The 20,549-nt window shown below is 43.7% G+C and overlaps 1 protein-coding gene across 5 annotated transcripts in view; it reads right to left on the bottom strand.

Annotated features, from left to right (window-relative positions):
- The window catches only part of flt3 (fms related receptor tyrosine kinase 3), a 122,075-nt gene that overhangs the window by 39,816 nt on the left and 61,710 nt on the right, over positions 1 to 20,549 (bottom strand). For all 5 annotated transcript variants that reach the window (XM_068033551.1, XM_068033552.1, XM_068033554.1 and 2 more), the window contains 3 exons: positions 10,613 to 10,764; positions 10,365 to 10,515; positions 7,379 to 7,544 (listed from right to left, as the gene is read on the bottom strand). In XM_068033551.1, coding sequence (XP_067889652.1) covers positions 7,379 to 7,544; positions 10,365 to 10,515; positions 10,613 to 10,764 — 469 coding nt within the window. The remainder of the gene's footprint in view (positions 1 to 7,378; positions 7,545 to 10,364; positions 10,516 to 10,612; positions 10,765 to 20,549) is intronic.

The following is a 20,549-nucleotide window of genomic DNA, read 5'->3' as shown; positions in this document are numbered from 1 at the left end:
ATGGCGCTGTCACCTCACACAATGGCAGGTGCTGGCGCCATATTTAAAGGAACGCCAGCCTTGCATTCACACCTGCCCGGATGGAAAACAGAGTGCACTCTGTTCCTCTTGGATCTTGGCTGCTGCCTGTATAGAAGCTGGACCTCGTCTGCTGCCTTTGCTGCATACTAGGCAAGGTGCTGATTGCAAGCCTGCACTGGCCATGGCTTAAGGAAGACCTCGGGTGTGCCCCTTGGTTTCGTGATGCCTCCCTGCAGGTTCTCCTCCAGGCTGCAAGGGCAAGATGGGGGATCTTCTACCCCTGGGATGGGAAGAGGAGACCTGCCCGCCTGAACAAGCAAGCCTGGACAGAGGTTGTGGAGGAGGTCAACAGCCATGGGGTCACCCCCAGGACATGGATCCAGTGCAGAAATTGATCTCATCCGGACTGCTAAGATGAGAACTCAAACACCTTGGACCCTTTGGGCATTGCATGTGGCTCAGCGTAAGGGAACGTATGTTTTTAAGTGAATGGCCATCCAGTCACATTCATTGGGGAAGGACATTAGGACATGTGACTGGGCTGCATGACGGTGAGGGGTGCATGTCAGTCATTGTTAGACCATATACACTGCCTTGAGAGAGCTGGCATGCAGGAGGCATATGTATGCTCCCATCATGGCCTGCTGGACAACACCATCAGTGGTCTGGGGCTTTTCACCGCTGGGAGACTAACTTTGTTCATCATTGTGTCTGCAAGAGAAGACAGCCCACAATAGGAAGGAGCGTGCCAAGACCAGCAGAGGAGTGATTTATCTCCATGTCCTCACCCCAATGGACGAGGCGGCTATGGAACTGGTAGGGCAACAAGACGGTCACGCCATATCTGAAGCCAAGGCAGGAACGCCTACCTAAGAGAGTGAGTGAGGCATCTCCTGGGGCACAAAGTTCTATCTGGTACCAAAGAGCCATGCTGCACATGTGATCACGGGACATTCGATGAGGTGGTACTGCCCCGATAGGAGTGGCTCCCCTACAGTGCTGGCACCTTGGCCCCCATTCCAAACAGTTTCCTGATGCCCCCCCCTCCTCCATCCTTCCGACCAAGTAACGGTGTCTCACCCAATGGCTTCCCACTGAAGACAACACTGTGCTCCTATCTCCTTGTCACCTCCTTTCACCTGGTGAGGCCCTGAAGCCCTGAGGTTGCCATGTGCCATCAGAAAAATTCATAATGGAAAATAAAATTGCAGTGTATTGGGATGATAAGTACCTTAATTGGTTTCCCACCTCATGAATGTGCAAACTCTGCCATGTTAGCCGCCAACAGTAAAGTCCAGAAGGGACATCATGACGTCGGACTTCTGATCCCTATTTTATGCTCCCCCCACCTCAGTTCCCATCCCAAACAGTCCCTTAAATGTCAGCCCTCTGTTTTCTACTGCATCACTCATGTTGGTTCTAAAATCAACTCTGGGTTTTGTACAGTACTATGATTTGCAAGATATTTTAAATTTTCTCCTTTTTTTGTCTTAAGACTGGTTAACCAGGCAGACAACTAATCTGTTGCCAGGTCTCTGTTAATGCCATTCGGTAACCAAATGGTTAATGACAATGCCTTGGGGTGACTCCCTCCCTCTCATGAAGCATCTGACCTCCAACTCTATGCTGTTCCCTGATGGTGCAATTGAGTATCTTGAACAGCTGACATCAACCTATATTCTGGGATACCTCAGTGCAGTGCACCTGATGTTCTGCATCATGACATTGCTTGCAATGCCAGTTTATTAACGGTTCACCTTTAAATTAGTTACTGTATTTTTTGTGTTAATTATATATATTCCTGTTTATGTAACTAGGTAATGGTTAACAATAGCAAAAACTATCCTCTGAGACCTTGGGATTTTTAACAGCTAGCAGGCCTGTACTGCTGATTTTAGTTAGATTCTCACCTGCCAGCAGTAGTATGAGGCCATGGTAATTTTAACCGCCAGGCCTCATCAACATGTCAATGGTCCACTGCCTCATTGGAGGCAGCTGTTGGCCTCCAGAAAATCGGTTAGCCTAGACCTGCCCACCAGTACTCACGTAAGTGTAGGGTAGGAGGATCCAGGGTAGGGGAGTTTAAGCCCTCGGAGACCTAAACTTTGTGGTGGGGCTTGGGGGAGCACTGCTGCTCCTCCTAATCCCAAAACATTAAGTTAAAGATCTTACCCGGAAATTCACTGCAGCTTCCTGATCCGCTTCATGCTGACCTTTACCTGGCAAGAAATCCACAATGGCTTTTCTACTCAGGTCAAAGTTAAAATCACTATCAAGGCCCAGTGCCATGACTGGACACAGTTTGGCATACATGAAATAGGACTCCACAGGCATTAGGTGGGCAGCTTAGCTGCCTATCAAGAAACCAGCTTCCATTGTGCGGATTGAGTTAAAGTCCCACTCCCCCTTGACATTTTATGCACGTTAAATGGAATATATAGTGCTTAGTAAAGTTAATTGTTGAGGTTATTTAACTGGACATCCCAGCATCATAATTGCAGTGGATGCATTCATGCAGTTTTTTTTATTCATTTCATGGGATATGGACATCGCTGGCAAGGCCAGCACTTGTTGCCCACCCCTAATTGCCTTGGAAAAGGTGGTGGTGAGTTGCCTTCAACTGCTGCAGTCCATCTGGTCCAGGTACACCCACAGTGCTGTTAGGAAGGAAGTTCCAGGATTTTGATCCAGCAACAGTGAAGGAATGGCAATATATTTCCAAGTCAGGATGGTGTGTGGCTTGGAGGGAAACTTACAGGTGGTGATTTTCCCACGCATCTGCTGACCTTGTCCTTCTAGGCGGAAGAGGTCACGGGTTTGGAAGGTGCTGTCGAAGGAGTTGTGGTGAAATGCTGCAGTGCATCTTGTATACGGTACCCACTGCTGCCACCATGCATCTGTGGTGGAGGGAGTGAATGTTTAAGGTGGTAGATGAGGAGCCAATCAAGTGGGCTGCTTTGTCCTGGATGGTGTTGAGCTTCCTGCCTGTTGTTGGAGCCACATTCATCCAAGTAAGTGGAGAGTATTCCATTACACTCCTGAATTGTGCCTTGTAGATGGTAGACAGGCTCTGGGGAGTCAGGAGGTGAATTACTTGTTGTAGAATTCCCAGCCTCTGACCTGCTCTTGTCGCCACAGTATTTATATGGCTGGTCCAGTTCAGTTTCTGGTCAATGGTAACCCCCAAGATGTTGATGGTGGGGAATTCAGCGATCATAATGCCATTGAATGTCAAGAGGAGATGGTTAGATTCTCTCTTGTTGGAGATAGTCATTGCCTGGCACTTGTTTGACACAAATGTTACTTGCCACTTATCAGCCCAAGCCTGAATGTTGTCCAGGTCTTGCTACATGTGGACATGACTGCTTCAGTATCTGAGGAGAGATGTGAATGGTACGAACATCATACAATAATCAGCGAACATCCATCCCCACTTCTGACCTTAAGATGGGGGAAGGCCATTTATGAAGCAGCTGAAGATGGTTGAGCCTAGGACACTATCCTGAGGAACTCATGCAGGGATGAGATAACTGGCCTCCAACAACCACAACCATCTTCCTTTGTGCTAGGTATGACTCCAACCAGTGGAGAGTTTTCCCCCTGATTCCCATTGATGCCACACTCAGTCAAATGCTGCCTTGATATCAAGGGCAATCACTCTGGCCTCCCCTCTTGAGTTCAGCTCTTTTGTCCATGATTGGACCAAGACTGTGATGAGTTCAGGAGCCGAATGGCCCTGGTGGAACCTAAACTAAGCATCAGTGAGCATGTTATTGATGTTTAAGTGGCGCTTGAAAGCACTGTTGATGACACCTTCCATCACTTTGTTGATGATTGAGAATAGACTGCTGGGGTGGTAATTGGCTACATTGGATTTGTCCCACTTTTTGTGGACAGGACATAACTGGGATATTTTCCACATTGTCAGGTCAATACTACTGCTGCAGCTATACTGGACCAGCTTGTCTAGGGGCGTGGCTAGTTTTGCAGCACAAATCTTCAGTACTACTTCAGCCTGGATGTTGTCATGACCCATAGCCTTTGCAGTATCCAGTGCCTTCAGCCGTTCCTTGATATCACGTGGAGTGAATCGAATTGGCTGAAGATTGGCACCTGTGATTCTGGGAACCTCAGGAGGAAGCCGAGAATGATCATCCACTCAGCACTTCTGGCTGAAGATGGCCACAAATGCTTCAGCCTTTTCTTTTGCACTGATGTGCTGGGCTCCTCCATCATTGATGATATTTGTGTAGCCTCCTCCTCCCGTCAGTTGTTTAATTGTCCACCACCATGCATGACTGGATGTGGCAAGACTGTAGAGCTATGAATCTGTTGGTTGTGGGATTGCTTAGCTCTGTCTATTGCATGCTGCTTCCACTGTTTGGCATGCATGTAGTCCTATGTTATAGCTTCAGGTTGACACCTCATTTTTAGGTATGCCTGGTGCTGCTACTGGCATGCTCTCCTGTACTCTTCATTAAACCAGGGTTCATCTCTTGGCTTGATGGTAATGGTAGAGTGAAGGAAAGTCGGGTCAGGAGGTTAGAGATTGGGGTTGTTTATAATTCTGCTACTGCTTATGGTCCACAGCGCCTCATGGATGCCCAGTTTTGAGCTGCCAGATTGGTTCTGAATCTATCCCATTTAGCACAGTGATAGTGCCACACAACAGGTTGGATGGTATCCTCAGTGTGAAAATGGGATTGTGCGGTGGTCGCTCCTACCAATACTGTCATGGACAGATGCATCTGTTCCAGGCAGATTTGTGAGAACAAGGTCTAGTAGGTTTTTCCCTTGTGTTGGTTCCCTACCACTTGCTGCAGCCCCAGTTTGGCAGCCATGTCCTTCAGGCCTCAGCCAGTAGTGATGCTACTGAGACACTCTTTGTGATGGACCTTGAAGCCCCCCACTCAGCGTACATTCTGTGCCCTTGCCACCTTCAGTGCTTCTTCCAAGTGGTGTTCAACATGGAGCAGTACTGATTTATCAGCTGAGGGAGGGCAGTAGGTGGTAATTCGCAGGAGGTTTCCTTGCCCATGTTTGGCCTGATGCCATGAGACTTCTTGGGGTCCGGAGTCAATGTTGAGGACTCCTAGGGCAACACCCTCCCAACTGTATACCACTGTGACAACACCTCTGATGAGTCTCTCCTGCCGGTGAAGCAGGCCATACCCAGGAATGGTGATGTCTGGGACATTGGATATGAGGTATGTATCTTCGAGTATGACTATGTCAGGCTGTTGCTTACTGGTCTGTCAGACAGGTCTCCCAATTTTGGCACAAGCCCCGAAATGTTAGTAAGGAGGACTTTGCAGGGTTGACAGGGCTAGGTTTGCGATTGTCACTTCCTGTGCCTAGGTTGATGTCGAGTGTTCCATTCAGTTTTATTCCTTTTCAACTTTTGTGTAACGGTTTTGTACAATTGAATGGCTTGCTAGGCCATTTCAGAGGGCAGTTAAGAGTTAACCACATTGTTGTGGGTCTGGAGTCACATGTAGGCCAGACCAGGTAAGGACAGCAGATTTACTCCCCTAAAGGTCATTAGTGAACCAGATGGATTTTTATGACAATCGATGGTAGTTTCATGGTCACCATTATTGAGACTAGCTTTCAATTCCAGATTTTTATTCATTAATTGAATGTATTAATTGAATTTAAATTGCACCAGGATTTGAACCCATGTCTCCAGAGTATTAGCCTAGGTCTCTGGATTACTAGTCCAATAACATTAGCACTGCGCCACCATCTCCCCTCAGTCAATACTGTGCTTATCTGTACCAAAGTAGATATTTGCTATCTCCAATGAGTTTGTGAACTGCATATTTATTTACATTTAAACAAGGTATTTATGGGGTGTTTCCCATTTTTGGCAGTTGTGTGTAATTGTGTCAAAGACACTGGTAGAAATTTTTCTTTTTAAAAAAAAAAATTGGTGAAGATTTTTGCTCATCAAGAGAAGGCAAGTGATTCCATAGGAACAGTAATAGGTCATTCAGCCCTTCGAGCCTGTTCTGCCATTCATCTGCTATGATTGATCTGTATCTTAACTCCCTCTACCTGCCTTGGTTCCATAACCCATAATATCCATGCCTGACATGTCACCCTGAGAATTGGACCATGTTCCCCTTTTAGATACCTTGGTCAACGTATTTTTAAAATGCCAAAAAGAATATCTTCCCTGAAAATACAGCACATTGTACTCCAGAGGGCATGAGTGCAGCAGTAAATAAACAGACGTAATAAATAACGTAGGTGTATAGAACTTAGAGAAATGTCTTTTACAATAACTAAATTTTCTTAGAACTGTAAACACTTTAATTTTCTGCATTATATCAATTTATAAAACTGTTTCAGAGAATATTCAAAAAATTCTACTATTAAAGGAAGGCTTTTTTAATTGGATATAAAAAAAAATTCAGTCAAATTTTGACAACCCCATAAATAGGTTGCTTAAGAATTCTAGGAATAGATGACTACATTTAATTCTAAATCCAGATTCAAATAGTCATTTGATAACTCTTTGCACTACAGCTCATGTAATAACTCTGTCAGTGAATCAATCTAAATAACTGCAACAGGAAATGTAATGAAAAACAAATATTTGATAGCATATTTGAAATGTTCTGCTGTCCCTGGGTGTACTCAGGCAGTGGACTGATGATATTTAATGTGACAAACTTAAAATACTGGATGCATGTGGATGCATGCTTTAGTTAGATCAGATTATATTCCAGTTTAATAGTTACATCAGCAGTTCTTTATTATTGAAGGAAATAGGAAGTGAATTGGTACCTTGGAATTTTGTGTTTGGATCATGTGTATGCGTAGGCTCAACTGCACCCCATTTTAACTTTCTTGATGTCTAATGTGTCAATTTTTATTTCTTAGGTAATATAATATTACTATAGCATGAATGGGAATGAGCCTTTGGCTTAATGGTAGCATTCCTGAGTCAGAAGGCAAATTGTTCATGTCCCACTCCAAACAGTCTTTGTGACTGGAGACTAAAACATGGGTCTAAATACTGGGTCAATGTCAAGCGCAAGTGCTTGCTTAAGATGAATATGGGTGACCCCTAAATTAAAGAATAGGTAGGTCTCTTTAGCCTTGTTTACAGCCCACCTAGAAGAAGTTATTTTGAACATTAAAACTGCGAGATAAACAACAAGAAACTATATCAACTACTCTTCCCAGTATAGGGCACAAGAGTCTAATCTGTGATACTTGTGTTAATACCTGCCCTAGGGCAGAACACAACAGATAGTATGAATATTGTAATAAACGCCTCTTAAAATGTACACTTTTGCAAAAAATATTACATTTTTTTAAACTATCCAGTAAATTCAAAAACCTGTACCTGTTTCCAGATAATTTCTTAAGCCAACAGGGGAAGACTTTTTGGGAAAAATACCACTGGCATCTTGCAAGTGGATAAGCATTCAGTCTGGCTTCAAAGCAAAAGTTATCCGCTTCACCAAAAGAATGGATTGTGTTTGTAGTTGATGCATTTATAAATCCTTCCTCTGTTCAAAAAAGAGCATCAATTTACTGTAATGTTTTATCATATTACCATATTTTATTTTCGAATGCCTCTACATTTATTAATATATACAAACTGCATTAAATTTAATTCACCTGTTCACTTTTAAGATTAGGAACAAATATTACATAATTAAAATATTCCAAATAAGTACCATGATATTTAGAGGAAGATATGTTGCCCAAGCCTGGATTACTAAATTTGGTTAGTGGAAAATATTTAAATATTCCCATTCCTGATCGCTATCCAGTGACTATTGCTTTATATCAGTTAAGAATAGTGCTCTGTTTTCTTAAGCTCCAATCAAATCATAGAACAAGGAAAAGCCACTTGACCCATCAAGTTGCTTCCTCCATATACGTGTGTCAGCTTGGATCAGTGGTAGTACTCTCACTTCAGTCAGAAAATTGTGGGTTTTAGTCTAGGCTGACACATCAGTGCAGAACTTAGGGAGAGCTGCATTGTTGGAAATGTCATTCAGACAAGGTGTTTAACTGGGACCCATCTGCCTGTTCAGGTGAATGGAAAAGATCCTATGATACTATTTGAAAAAGAGCAGGCTGAGTTTTTCTATCAGATATTTATCCAGTAACCAACACCACTAAAACAGATTAGCTAGTCACTTATCTCATTACTCTTTGTGGGACCTTGTTGTGTAATAATTATTTGCCTACAAAACAACAAAGGATAATTGTTAGCTGTGAAGTACTTTGAGACATCACAGAATCAGAGAATTGTTACAGCGCAGAAGGAGGCCTCACCGGCTCTCTGAAAGAGCAAATCAATTAGTGCCATTCCCCTGCCTTCTCCCCATAACTCTGCACATTCTTCCTTTTCAGATAACAGTCTAATTTCCTTTCAAATGCTTCGACTGAACCTGCCTCCACCGCACTCTCAGGCAGCGCATTCCAGACCTTAACCACTCGATGCGTAAAAAAGCTTTTCCTCATGCCACTTTTTCTTTTCTTACCCATTACTTTAAATCTGTGCCCTCTTGTTCTCGATACTTTCACGATTGGGAACAGTTTCTCCATTCTACTCTGTCCAAACCCCTCATGATTTTGAATACCTCTGTCAAATCACCTCTCAGCCTTCTCTTCTCCAAGGAAAACAGTCCTAACTTCTCCAATCTATCTTCATAACCGAAGTTCCTCATCCCTGGAACCATTCTCGTGAATCTTTTCTCTACTCTCTCCAATGCCCTCACATCTTTCCTAAAGTGCGGCATCCAGAACCGGACACAATACTCCAGCTGAGGCCAAACTAGTGTCTTATATAAGTTCAACATAACTTCCTTCCTCTTGTACTCTATGCCCCTATTAATAAAGCCCCAGATACTGTATGCTTTATTAACTGCTTTCTCAACTTGTCCTGCCACTTTCAATGACTTCTGCACATCCTTATGACTGGAAAAATGATATAGAAATGCAACTTCTTCTTCTACCACATATAATCTACCCCATCAGAGATTGGGCTCTGCCCATTTACTTTCCTGAGGGATAGTTCCTATAAATATTTCTGATCACGAAAGATAATCAAACAAAGCATGACGTTCCTGTGATTGAATTACCTGCTGACACTCCCTGGGCTGAATTTTCGAAGGGCTGCAGAGGCAGGCGAGCTGGCAATCTCTTACTGCTGGCTGGCATGCCAGTCTGCCGCTGTAGTCCCGCCTCGAGATAACTTTCATGGAGGCTACAACTGTGGGCTGGTGGGGGATGTTGAAGGCTACTCGCCTGCCAGCAGCGGATAGTCAATTAGGCCAATTAAATTGCCCATTGAGAATAATTGTCTGAAGCTATCTGGAATTTTCCATTGGCCCTCCAACTTCGGGAGTCCCCCTGCCCCCTTCCATACTTGACTGGATGGGGCTCCCGGAGGCAGCCACTTAATTGGCTACCTCCTCAAAAATCACCCTCTGGGCCCTGGTGCCGGCATGTGCGGGTTCTTGATCTGCATTTCCTCCCAACGGCAGGATCGGGACCTGGGAACGAAAATTCAGCCCACTGTCTCAGCTATATAAAAAGAATGATCATCTAGGCCTGGTTCCAGAGGATGCCCAACGCCTATAGAAATGTATTCCAGTATTTAGGTGCCTTCAGAGCAGGAAGCATGGTAAGTGGAGGAAAAGTCTATTTAAATTAGGACTCCAATGTAGACTAGATGGGGATGAGAGGGTACAAATTGTAAGAGAGCTTCACCATGGAAATAGGACTGCTGATTTGATTATAAGTTTTTATGAGCATTTGTGATATGCACCTGGAGCACTGAGTTGAATTTCCATAAAAGGTTGTGTAGCCTACACCAGAACTTAATTCACACATCTTGTTTGCAGGCTACAAAAACCTGAATGAAAATGTGGCTTATGTGCAAAGGAATGTCAAATTAAGTACAATGCCATATTGCTTCTAATACAATAGAAAATATTTCTTTGTGGTTTCTAACTAGATGCTAAGGATATAACTGGGACTGAAGCAACCTTCATTATGCTAGAGAGAATACATCTAGTTAAGCAGTTATCCTATGTGCATATCTAGTACATTTTGAATAAGATTCTGTCAAAAGTCAGCTTCATTTCAAAACCTTAACAATACCAAGCATGCTGTGCCAATGGAAGACAGGAGTTAAAAAATATGGTTAGCACAAACCTTACATCCACTGTTCTGTTTGGAAGATTAAGCAGTTTCATATTTATTTCTGTATTTGCATGTGAGCACATTGGAAAATTCAACACTGAATTAAAATATTGTGTCACTTCATAACCCTAATTAATTGAATGTTTAATTGTGAAGCATAAACTTACCAAATACTGTTAATTTGACTGTCTTGTTTGAATGACTTGTAGAAGCACATGTATATAATCCACTGTCTTCCAAATGTACTGAACTAATAAACAAGAACCTGGTCTTTCTATGTTCAAATTCTGTTATAAATGATTCTTCAACTTCCAGGACCTGTATCATTGTTGAAACAACAAGAACTGTAATGAAATTTATTAAATAAAACTTAATTACACACTAAGGTAATAGGCAATTGCTTGTCAGATCATACCTCTGTGGTATTTCCTGCCTTTGTGTTAATAGTCCAGTCTATGCTGAATTTGTAGTTTTCATATGAAGCAACACATCTTATCAGAAATGGATCACCAACTTTAAGGAAAACATTCAAGACTGCGCTTTCTTTGTCTGATTTGACATCAAGATCTACAATCCAGAGGGGAAAATAATATAAAATGACATGGAGGTTGTTTAATTACAATATACTATGCAACACCCAAGACCACATAAATGAATTAAGAATATTCGGCTTCAGCCAGGGAAATAAATTTCTCTGATTAATTTTCAGATAGAAATGTTTGGATTGAAACACATAAATTTCAAGTATCTTTTGTGTTGGAGATGTGGATGTCCATAAGATCAGTCTTTCTGTGGTTGTTAATACATTTTTAGCTTGTGATTACAGTTGTATCAGCATGGAATTGTAGCAGTAGGTATCACTGACCCTGATGAGAGCAGCTGTGCTGCTGAGGAGGAACATGCTTGAAGTCTCACAAAAGACAGCTGGGGTGATCTCAAGAAGGGAAGCAGCGGTGTCCTTAGAGAGAGAAGTGGAGGCAGTCTCGGTAAAGAGAAGTGGTGGCAGGATTGACAGAATAGCAGAGGTAACTTCATAAAATAAAGTGATTGTGGTCTCAGAGAGGGAAGTGGTGGGAAAGTAAGAGGTGTTAGGGGGAAAAGATATACGTAAGATGAACAGGAATCCTAACCTAATTATAATAGGTTCATTTGGTCACTTTAAAGTAATTGTGAGCTGAACAGTAGTCATTTGAAGAAAAATAATATTAAAGTTATATGTTATGTATCATACTATATTATCCTTCAAAGATGGTAATTCTCTTCTGTGACCAGAAAAAAATGGTTTTGAGGATAAAAACCTCTTTGTCGGTAACATGTGTTAAGGTGATTGACTAACAATGTGACCTAGATTAATGTGTCTATAATTCAATCGTGATTTTACTTTTTTTTTAAATGAAAGAGGAGTAAATATGAAAGCTTTGGATGAACCCCCTGTAATAGAAAGGGACTCTTCCAAAGTCACTGAGAGGTAACTCTGGGGATTCAGAGGCAGCTCAGTCAATCTAACCTGTGTTTCACAGCAGCTGACATGTCTTTAAATCCATTCTGTATCAATCACAGCATTGAGAATGTCATTAGTTACAACCATCGCTGCACTGACTCTGATATTTTTCTTATTAACGGATCTTATTTGTTACTTAATTTTAAAAAAAATTAAAATCTTATGCATTTTCAATGCAAATATTTGATAAAATAGAAAAAGTGAACACACGGACCTCTCCAATTATTGAAAGAAGTCCTGACAAATGGATTTTAAAAATGTACTAACATCTTTGCATAAATGGCAGAAACACTGGGAAATATTTGCTACTGAACACAACAAAGAAACACATTTTACAATGGAAAATAAAACGATGTAGAGTTAATCTTGGGCCACCCGAAGTACATGGGCCACGAGCAACCCACTGGCCTGTTTATGTTGTTGCCATCCTCAAAGTAGAGCATGGCCACCCGACCCAAACCCGCTGGGACCCGATGATATGTGTAGGGTTCAGGTCGGGTCGGGTCACACTTCCAGGTCCGGCATTCGGGCTTGGGTCGGGCCAGGTCGGACACACTCTATCACCACCTCTGGTAAGTGGTTTTATTTTGCACTGGAGTGCTGACTTGGGTTGCATGAGAGTACTAAAGTGGAAGTTTGGTAACTGAGGATAATTAAGGGTTAATTTTATCTTAAATCTAATCTGTCTTTTATTTAGCAGATTAACTTAACAGTTGCTGTTGGGGTTGGAGAAGGTGAGTTTTAGACCAGCTTTAAACAGGGTTCCCTCAGGCTCTGCTTGCAGCTGCACCTTGTTAATTAGAGAATTGACTTAAACCAGTTTTCAGGGGCTAGAGTCAGTCAGTATAAAAGTGAGCCATCTTACTGTGCTGACTTTGTTTGCACGAGAGTACTGACCTGGGTTGCATTAGAGTGCTTATAGTAGAAGATTGGTAAGTGAGAAAGTTCGGTGAGGAGGGAGCGAGGAGCTCCTTTCACTTCCTACCTGTCCTCAGAGTGAGGGGAGCCGAGAGCTTCAAAAGAGCACAGCTGACTGGGAGAAGACTCGGAGGGCGGAGTTCCAGACCGGTAAGTATAAAAAACTTACCTCTGGTAAAAAAAACTGAGTGACGTCACAGGAAAGCTGTGACCTGATTGGCTGGTAGGGAATTTTTACTGAATTTGAAAATAAAACATTGATTAAAATTGATTAAAACCCTAATTAACTAATAAGTAGAGTAACTAAACCAGAGGGAGGAGATTACTGTATTTAGTTAGCATTTAATATTTATAGTAGGAAGCTAGCACTAGGGACCATATAGTTAATTATAACAATTTAGTAACGATTTAATAAGTATTTATTTATTTTAAATTAATTTATTAATTAGTACTAGAAATGTCAGTTAGAGGGGTGAAGTGCTTCACCTGTGAGATGTGGGAGGTCCGTGGTGCTTCCAGCGTTCCGGACGACTACATCTGCAGGACGTGTACCCAGTTGTAGCTCCTCACAGACCGCATGGATCGGTTGGAGCGGCAACTGGATGCACTTAGGAGCATGCAGGTGGCAGAAAGCGTCATAGACAGGAGTTTTAGAGAAGTGGTTACACCCAAGGTGCAGGCAGATAGATGGGTGACCGCTAGAAGGGGCAGGCAGTCAATGCAGGAATCCCCTGTGGCTATCCCCCTCTCTAACAAGTATACCGTTTTGGATACTGTTGGGGGAGATGGCCTATCAGGGAAAAACAGCAGCAGCCAGAGCAGTGGCACCACGGCTGGCACTGTTGTTCAGCAGGGAGGGACAAAGTGCAGAAGAGCAATAGTTATAGGGGACTCTATAGTCAGGGGCACAGATAGGCGCTTCTGTGGACGTGAAAGAGACTCCAGGATGGTATGTTGCCTCCCTGGTGCCAGGGTCAAGGATGTCTCTGAACAGACAGGGGGCATTCTGAAGGGGGAGGGTGAACAGGCAGAGGTTGTGGGTCACGTCGGTACCAACGACATAGGCAGGAAGAGTGACGAGGTCCTGCAGGGGGAGTTTAGGGAGATAGGTAGAAAGTTAAAAGACAGGACATTTAGTGTTGTAATCTCGGGATTACTCCCTGTGCCACATGCCAGTGAGACTAGAAATAGGAAGATAGTGCAGCTAAACACATGGCTGAACAGCTGGTGTAGAAGGGAGGGTTTCAGATATCTGGACCATTGGGATCGCTTCAGGGACAGATGGAACCTGCACAAGAAGGACGGGCTGCATCTAAACTGGAGGGGCACAAATATCCTGGCTGCGAGGTTTGCTAGTATCACTCGGGAGGGTTTAAACTAGTGTGGCAGGGGGGTGGGAACCAGAGCAGTAGGACAGCAAGTGAAATAAATGAGGGGGAACCAGTAAATAAGGCCAGTAAGACTGAGAGGAAGAGTAGGCACGGAGATGTTGCGGAGCACAGCGGGACTGGTGGTCTGAAGTGCATTTGTTTCAATGCAAGAAGTATAACAGGTAAGGCAGATGAACTTAGAGCTTGGATTAGTACTTGGAACTATGATGTTGTTGCTATTACAGAGACTTGGTTGAGGGAAGGACAGGATTGGCAGCTAAATGTTCCAGGATTTAGAAGCTTCAGGCGGAATAGAGGGGGATGCAAAAGGGGTGGGAGAGTTGCATTACTGGTTAAGGAGAATATCACAGCTGTACTGCGGGAGGACACCTCGAAGAGGTCATGCAGCCAGGCAATATGGATGGAGCTCAGGAATAGGAAGGGTGCAGTCACGATGTTGGGGGTTTTCTACAAGCCTCCCACAGCCAGCGGGAGGTAGAGGAGCAGATATGTAGACAGAATTTGGAAAGATGTAAAGGTAACAGGGTTGTAGTGGTGGGTGATTTTAACTTCCCCTATATAGACTGGGACTCACTTAGTGCTAGGGGCTTGGATGGGGCAGAATTTGTAAGGAGCATCCAGGAGGACTTCTTGAAACAATATGTAGATAGTCCAACTAGGGATGGGGCCGTATTGGACCTGGTATTGGGGAATGAGCCAGGCCAGGTGGTCGAAGTCTCAGTAGGGGAGCATTTCGGGAACAGTGACCATAATTCCATAAATTTTAAGGTACTTGTGGATAAGGATAAGAGTAGTCCTCGGGTGAATGTGCTAAATTGGGGGAAGGCTAATTATAACAATATTAGGCAGGAACTGAAGAATTTAGATTGGGGACGGCTGTTTGAAGGTAAATCAACATCTGACATGTGGGAGTCTTTCAAACGTCAATTGATTAGAATCCAGGACCAGCATGTTCCTGTGAGGAAGAAGGATAAGTTTGGCAAGTTTCGGGAACCTTGGATAACACGGGATATTGTGAGCCGAGTCAAAAAGAAAAAGGAAGCATTCGTAAGGGCTGGAAGGCTGGGAACAGATGAATACCTTGAGGAATCTAAAGACAGTAGGAAGGAACTTAAGCAAGGAGTCAGGAGGGCTAAAAGGGGTCATGAAAAGTCATTGGCAAACAGGATTAAGGAAAATCCCAAGGCTTTTTATACGTATATAAAGAGCAAGAGGGTAACTAGCGAAAGGGGTGGCCCGCTCAAGGACAGAGAAGGGAATCTATGTGTGGAGCCAGAGGAAATGGACGAGGTACTAAATGAGTACTTTGCATCAGTATTCACCAAAGAGAAGGACTTGGTGGATGATGAGCCTAGGGAAGGGAGTGTAGATAGTCTCAGTCATCTCATTATCAAAAAGGAGGAGGTGTTGGGTGTCTTGCAAAGCATTAAGGTAAATAAGTCCCCAGGACCTGATGGGATCTACCCCAGAATACAGAGGGAGGCAAGAGAAGAAATTGCTGGGGCCTTGACAGAAATCTTTGCATCCTCATTGGCTACAGGTGAGGTCCCAGAGGACTGGAGAATAGCCAATGTTGTTCCTTTGTTTAAGAAGGGTAGCAAGGATAATTCAGGAAATTATCGGCCGGTGAGCCTCATGTCAGTGGTAGGGAAATTATTAGAGAGGATTCGTCGGGACAGGATTTACTCCCATTTGGAAACAAATGAACTTATTAGCGAGAGGCAGCATGGTTTTGTGAAGGGGAGGTCATGTCTCACTAATTTGATTGAGTTTTTTGAGGAAGTGACAAAGATGATTGATGAAGGAAGGGCAGTGGATGTTATCTATATGGACTTCAGTAAAGCCTTTGACAAGGTCCCTCATGGCAGACTGGTACAAAAGGTGAAGTCACATGGGATCAGAGGTGAGTTGGCAAGATGGATACAGAAGTGGCTCGTCATAGAAGACAGAGGATAGCAGTGGAAGGGTGCTTTTCTGAATGGTGGGATGTGACCAGTGGTGTTCTGCAGGGATCAGTGCTGGGACCTTTGCTGTTTGCAGTGTATATAAATGATTTGGAGGAAAATGTAGCTGGTCTGATTAGTAGGTTTGCGGACGACACAAAGGTTGGTGGAGTTGCAGATAGTGATGAGGATTGTCAAAGGATACAGCAGGATATAGATCGGTAGGAGACTTGGATGGAGAAATGGCAGATGGAGTTTAATCCGGACAAATGTGAGATAATGCATTTTGGAAGGTCTAATGCAGGTGGGAAGTATACAGTAAATGGCAGAACCCTTAGGAGTATTGACAGGCAGAGAGATCTGGGCGTACAGGTCCACAGGTCACTGAAAGTGGCAACGCAGGTGGATAAGGTAGTCAAGAAGGCATACGGCATGCTTGCCTTCATCGGTCGGGGCATAGAGTATAAAAATTGGCAAGTCATGCTGCAGCTGTACGGAACTTTAGTTAGGCCACACTTAGAATATTGCTTGCAATTCTGGTCGCCACACTACCAGAAGGACGTGGAGGCTTTGGAGAGGGTACAGAAGAGGTTTACCAGGATGTTGCCTGGTCTGGAGGGCATTAGCTATGAGGAGAGGTTGGATAAACTCGGATTGTTTTCACTGGAACGACGGAGGTGGAGGGGCGACATGATAGAGGTTTCCAAAGTTATGAGCGGCATGGACAGAGTGGATAGTCAGACGCTTTTTCCCAGGGTGGAAGAATCAGTTACTAGGGGACATAGGTTTAAGGTGAGAGGGGCAAAGTTTAGAGGGGATGTGCGAGGCAAGTTCTTTACACAGAGGGCGGTGAGTGCCTGGAACCTGCTGCCGGGGGAGGTGGTGGAAGCAGGTACGATAATGACGTTTAAGAGGCATCTTGACAAATACATAAATAGGATGGGAATAGAGGGATACGGTCTCCCGAAGTGCAGAAGGTTTTAGTTTAGGCAGGCATCAAGATCGGCGCAGGCTTGGAGGGCCGAATGGCCTGTTCCTGTGCTGTACTGTTCTTTGTTCTTTGTTCAATGTTAATGCACTTTTTGGACTAGAAAGGTTGTTCAGCTACAGTTTTTTTTTAAGCTTGTGCCATTAAGTAACAAAGTGAAAAACGGAAGCTAGGTTAACTGATGGTTGGGTTGGGTTGGGTCGGGTCGGGTCGGGCACAGGAAAAAATGAAAGGACTCGGGCTGGGTCGGGCTCGGGTCGGATGTAGTTCTGTTGGGCTCGGGTCGGGTTTCATTTGCAGACCCGAGCCGGCCTTTACCTCAAAGGGGTCCTCTGCTGGCAGTCAAAAAGGCATCTATTTGATGTGGTAACCCCCTTAAATATACAAATTAAAGTCCTGTGAGGTACATCAGATCCCAATTGCAATTTTATGGACAGACCATCTGCAGCACATGCTCCGCCCAGTTTTACTGAGCCACAAGAAGAAGCACAAAAACGATAAAGTTAAAATAATTTTTGTGGGGCCGAGAGGTGCAGCCGCCCTGGGCACCCCCTTACCAGACCTGCATTCCTGATATGAACACAAGAACACAAGTGCTCTTGCAGCACAAGAACACATGACTTGTTCCACCTCCAGGCATTCCTCCATCAGGAGCTGGCGAGCTGCAGAAAGGTGCCAGTCTGGTGCCTGCATCTTGCCGGCAGCATAGTAATGAGCCCCGCCCCTTAAAATGAACTAGGCCTACTGCCAGCCAGTATGCTCCTCCAGTCAATCATCCAGTAGTTAAAATCCACCCCAAAGTTACAACGTTCCCCAGCTTAAATGAACAAATTCAACTGACACGCTATGTTAACACGTTACCTTTGAATTTCTTAATACAGTTTATAAATGTACAATATCTTGACAGGATGTTACTATAATAGTTTTAAGCTCTGAAAAAGGGTACATTTGAAGGCTGTTCCTGACTTTTCTTTTACAGGTATTTTGAATCTGCTGCATTCATCTAGCATTTTCTGTTACTATAATTTCTGGACTAATAATATTGGGTAACCAAATCAACAATCAGCATCTCTTGGACAGCAATGTAATACCATGTATTGAAATCAATTAGATATGGCCCTGAATTATAGACAGACAAGAAACATTCAGGTCCTGGGATTTCAAAACGCTGCAAGTTAATCGCATTTTAACTTACTGTGAAGAACCAGGAAAAGAGACCATGAATGTAAGATTAATAAACTGTATTTTAAATATAACTCAAGTAAATTGGATTTGCACTATACTCTAGTTAGCATTTTTAGATACCTGGGTCCTTGCTTATATTATCTGGCTGTTCATCTAATTGTGTAAACCAAATCAATTCTCTTGTAATTTATAAATCGTAAACATTAAATTGTGGTCTCACTTACCATTAGAATTTATAATTCTTTTAAATCTTTTATCCTAATTACTTAAATTATTTACATAGAATGTACAGGACAAAGGCCATTAGCCCATCAGGTCCATACCAGTGTTTACACACCCAACAAACCTCCTCCCACCCCTCTTCATTTAACTCTATTAGCGTATATTTCTTTTTGTTTCTCCCTCATGTACTTATTTGACTTCCACTTAAATGCATCTATGTTATTTACCTCAACTACTCCTTGTGGTAGTGAGTTCCACATTCTACTACCATCTGGGTAAAGATGTTACTCCTGAATTGCTTATTAGATTTATTAGTGACCATTTTATATTTATGGCCCTTAATTTTAGGGCAGAATTTTTGTTCCATTTGGGTGCGAGTACAGAGGCAGGCGGGAGTGAAAATTTGCGGCACCGGCCAGCATGCCGGTTTGCCAGTAACATCCCACTCCTGGGCTATTTTCCCGGAGGGTGAGATTGGGGCAGAAGGTAGGTTAAGATAAGTTAATAACCAATTAAGGCCAATTACAGAGGCTGACTGGAATTTTCCAGTTGCCCTGTGGGCCTCCCTGCAGCGTTGGGAACAGGCCAGCTGCCTGGACACAGTTTTTCAACAGCAGTCAGAAGGTCAGTGCTCCAGACAGGCTTTGAGGCCCTCCCCGCCTACCTGGCTACAGCTGCATCCACAGGCTGCTCCCTCTGTGGTGGATCAGCAGCTGTGGCCATTTTTTAGTTAAACATTGCTGGAGGGGGTGCCTCAAGATGGAGCCCGTCCTCCGGCCAGTAACTGGCCAAAGCGAGAAAATCACTGCCGTGTGACTGTTCCCCACACAGTACGGGGTCAGGACCCCTTTTTGACTCCAACCCCAGGTTCCTGACCCGAAACCCAAAATCCTTCCCTTATTGTATCTCACAAGTGGAAACATCTTCTGTACGTCTACCCTATCAAACCCTTTCAGTGAATCAGATGTTTATAATATCAGTTTGCAATAGATAAGAACCAGATTCATATCACCAATGCTCACATGAAGGCAGCATTTGACCGAGTGTGGCATCAAGGATCCCTAGCAAAATTGAAGTTAGTGGGAATCAGGGAGAAAATTCTCCACTAGTTGGAGTCATACCTAGCACAACGAAAGATGGTTGTGGTTGTTTGAGGTCAATCATATCAGCCCCAGCACATTGCTGCAGGAGTACATCAGGGTAGTGTCCTAGGCCCAACCATCTTCAGCTACTTCATCAATGACCTTCCCTCCATCTTAAGGTCAGAAGTGGGGACGTTCACTGATGATTGCACAGTGTTCACTGCCATTTGCAAATCCTCAGATATTGAAGCAGTCCATGCCTGCATGCAGCAAGACCTGGACAACATTCAGGCTTGGACTGATAAGTGGCAAGTAACATTTGCACCAAACAAGTGCCAGGCCATGACCATCTCCAACAAGAGAGAATCTAATTATCTCCCCTTGACATTCAATGGCTTTACCATGGCCAATTCCCCCATCATCAGCATCCTGGGGGTTAGCATTGACCAGAAACTTAACTGGACCAGCCATATAAATACTTTAGCTACAAGAGCAAGTCAGAGGCGAGCAACTCACCTCCTGACTCCCCAAAGCCTGTGTACCATCTACAAGGCAGAAGTTAGGAGTGTAATGGAATAATTTGTATCTTCCTGGATGAGTGTAACTCCAACAATACTCCAGAAGCTCAGCACAATCCAGGACAAAGCGGCCCACTTTGACTGGGACCCCATCCCACCACCTTAAACATTCACTCCCTCCACTCCCTCCCTGCACACATGTATACCATCTACTTGATGTACTGCAGCAACTCGCCAATGGTCCTTTCACAGCACCCTACAAGTTTGCAACCTCTACCATCTAGAAAAACAAAGGCAGTCATCACACAGGAACACCACCATCTTCAAGTTCCCCTCCAAGCCATACACCATCCTGACTTGGAACAATATCGCTATTCCTTCACTGTCGGCGGTCTAAAATCCTCAACTCCTTCCCTAACAACACTGTAGGTGTACCTACATGGCATGGATTGCAGTGGTTCAAGAAGGTGGCTCACCTCAAGGCAATTGAGGATGGGCAATAAATGCTGGCTTTGCCAGCAATACCCATATCCCATGAATGAATAAAAAAAACATGAAAATGCAAAAATTAAAAGTATAATAACATAATTTTACAGTTTTAGAG

This window comes from Heterodontus francisci, chromosome 6 (assembly GCF_036365525.1).
Source record: "Heterodontus francisci isolate sHetFra1 chromosome 6, sHetFra1.hap1, whole genome shotgun sequence".
In the NCBI taxonomy this organism is placed as follows: Eukaryota; Metazoa; Chordata; class Chondrichthyes; order Heterodontiformes; family Heterodontidae; genus Heterodontus; species Heterodontus francisci.
Note: the sequence above shows the minus strand (reverse complement) of the source record. Positions and strands in the feature narration are given on the sequence as shown.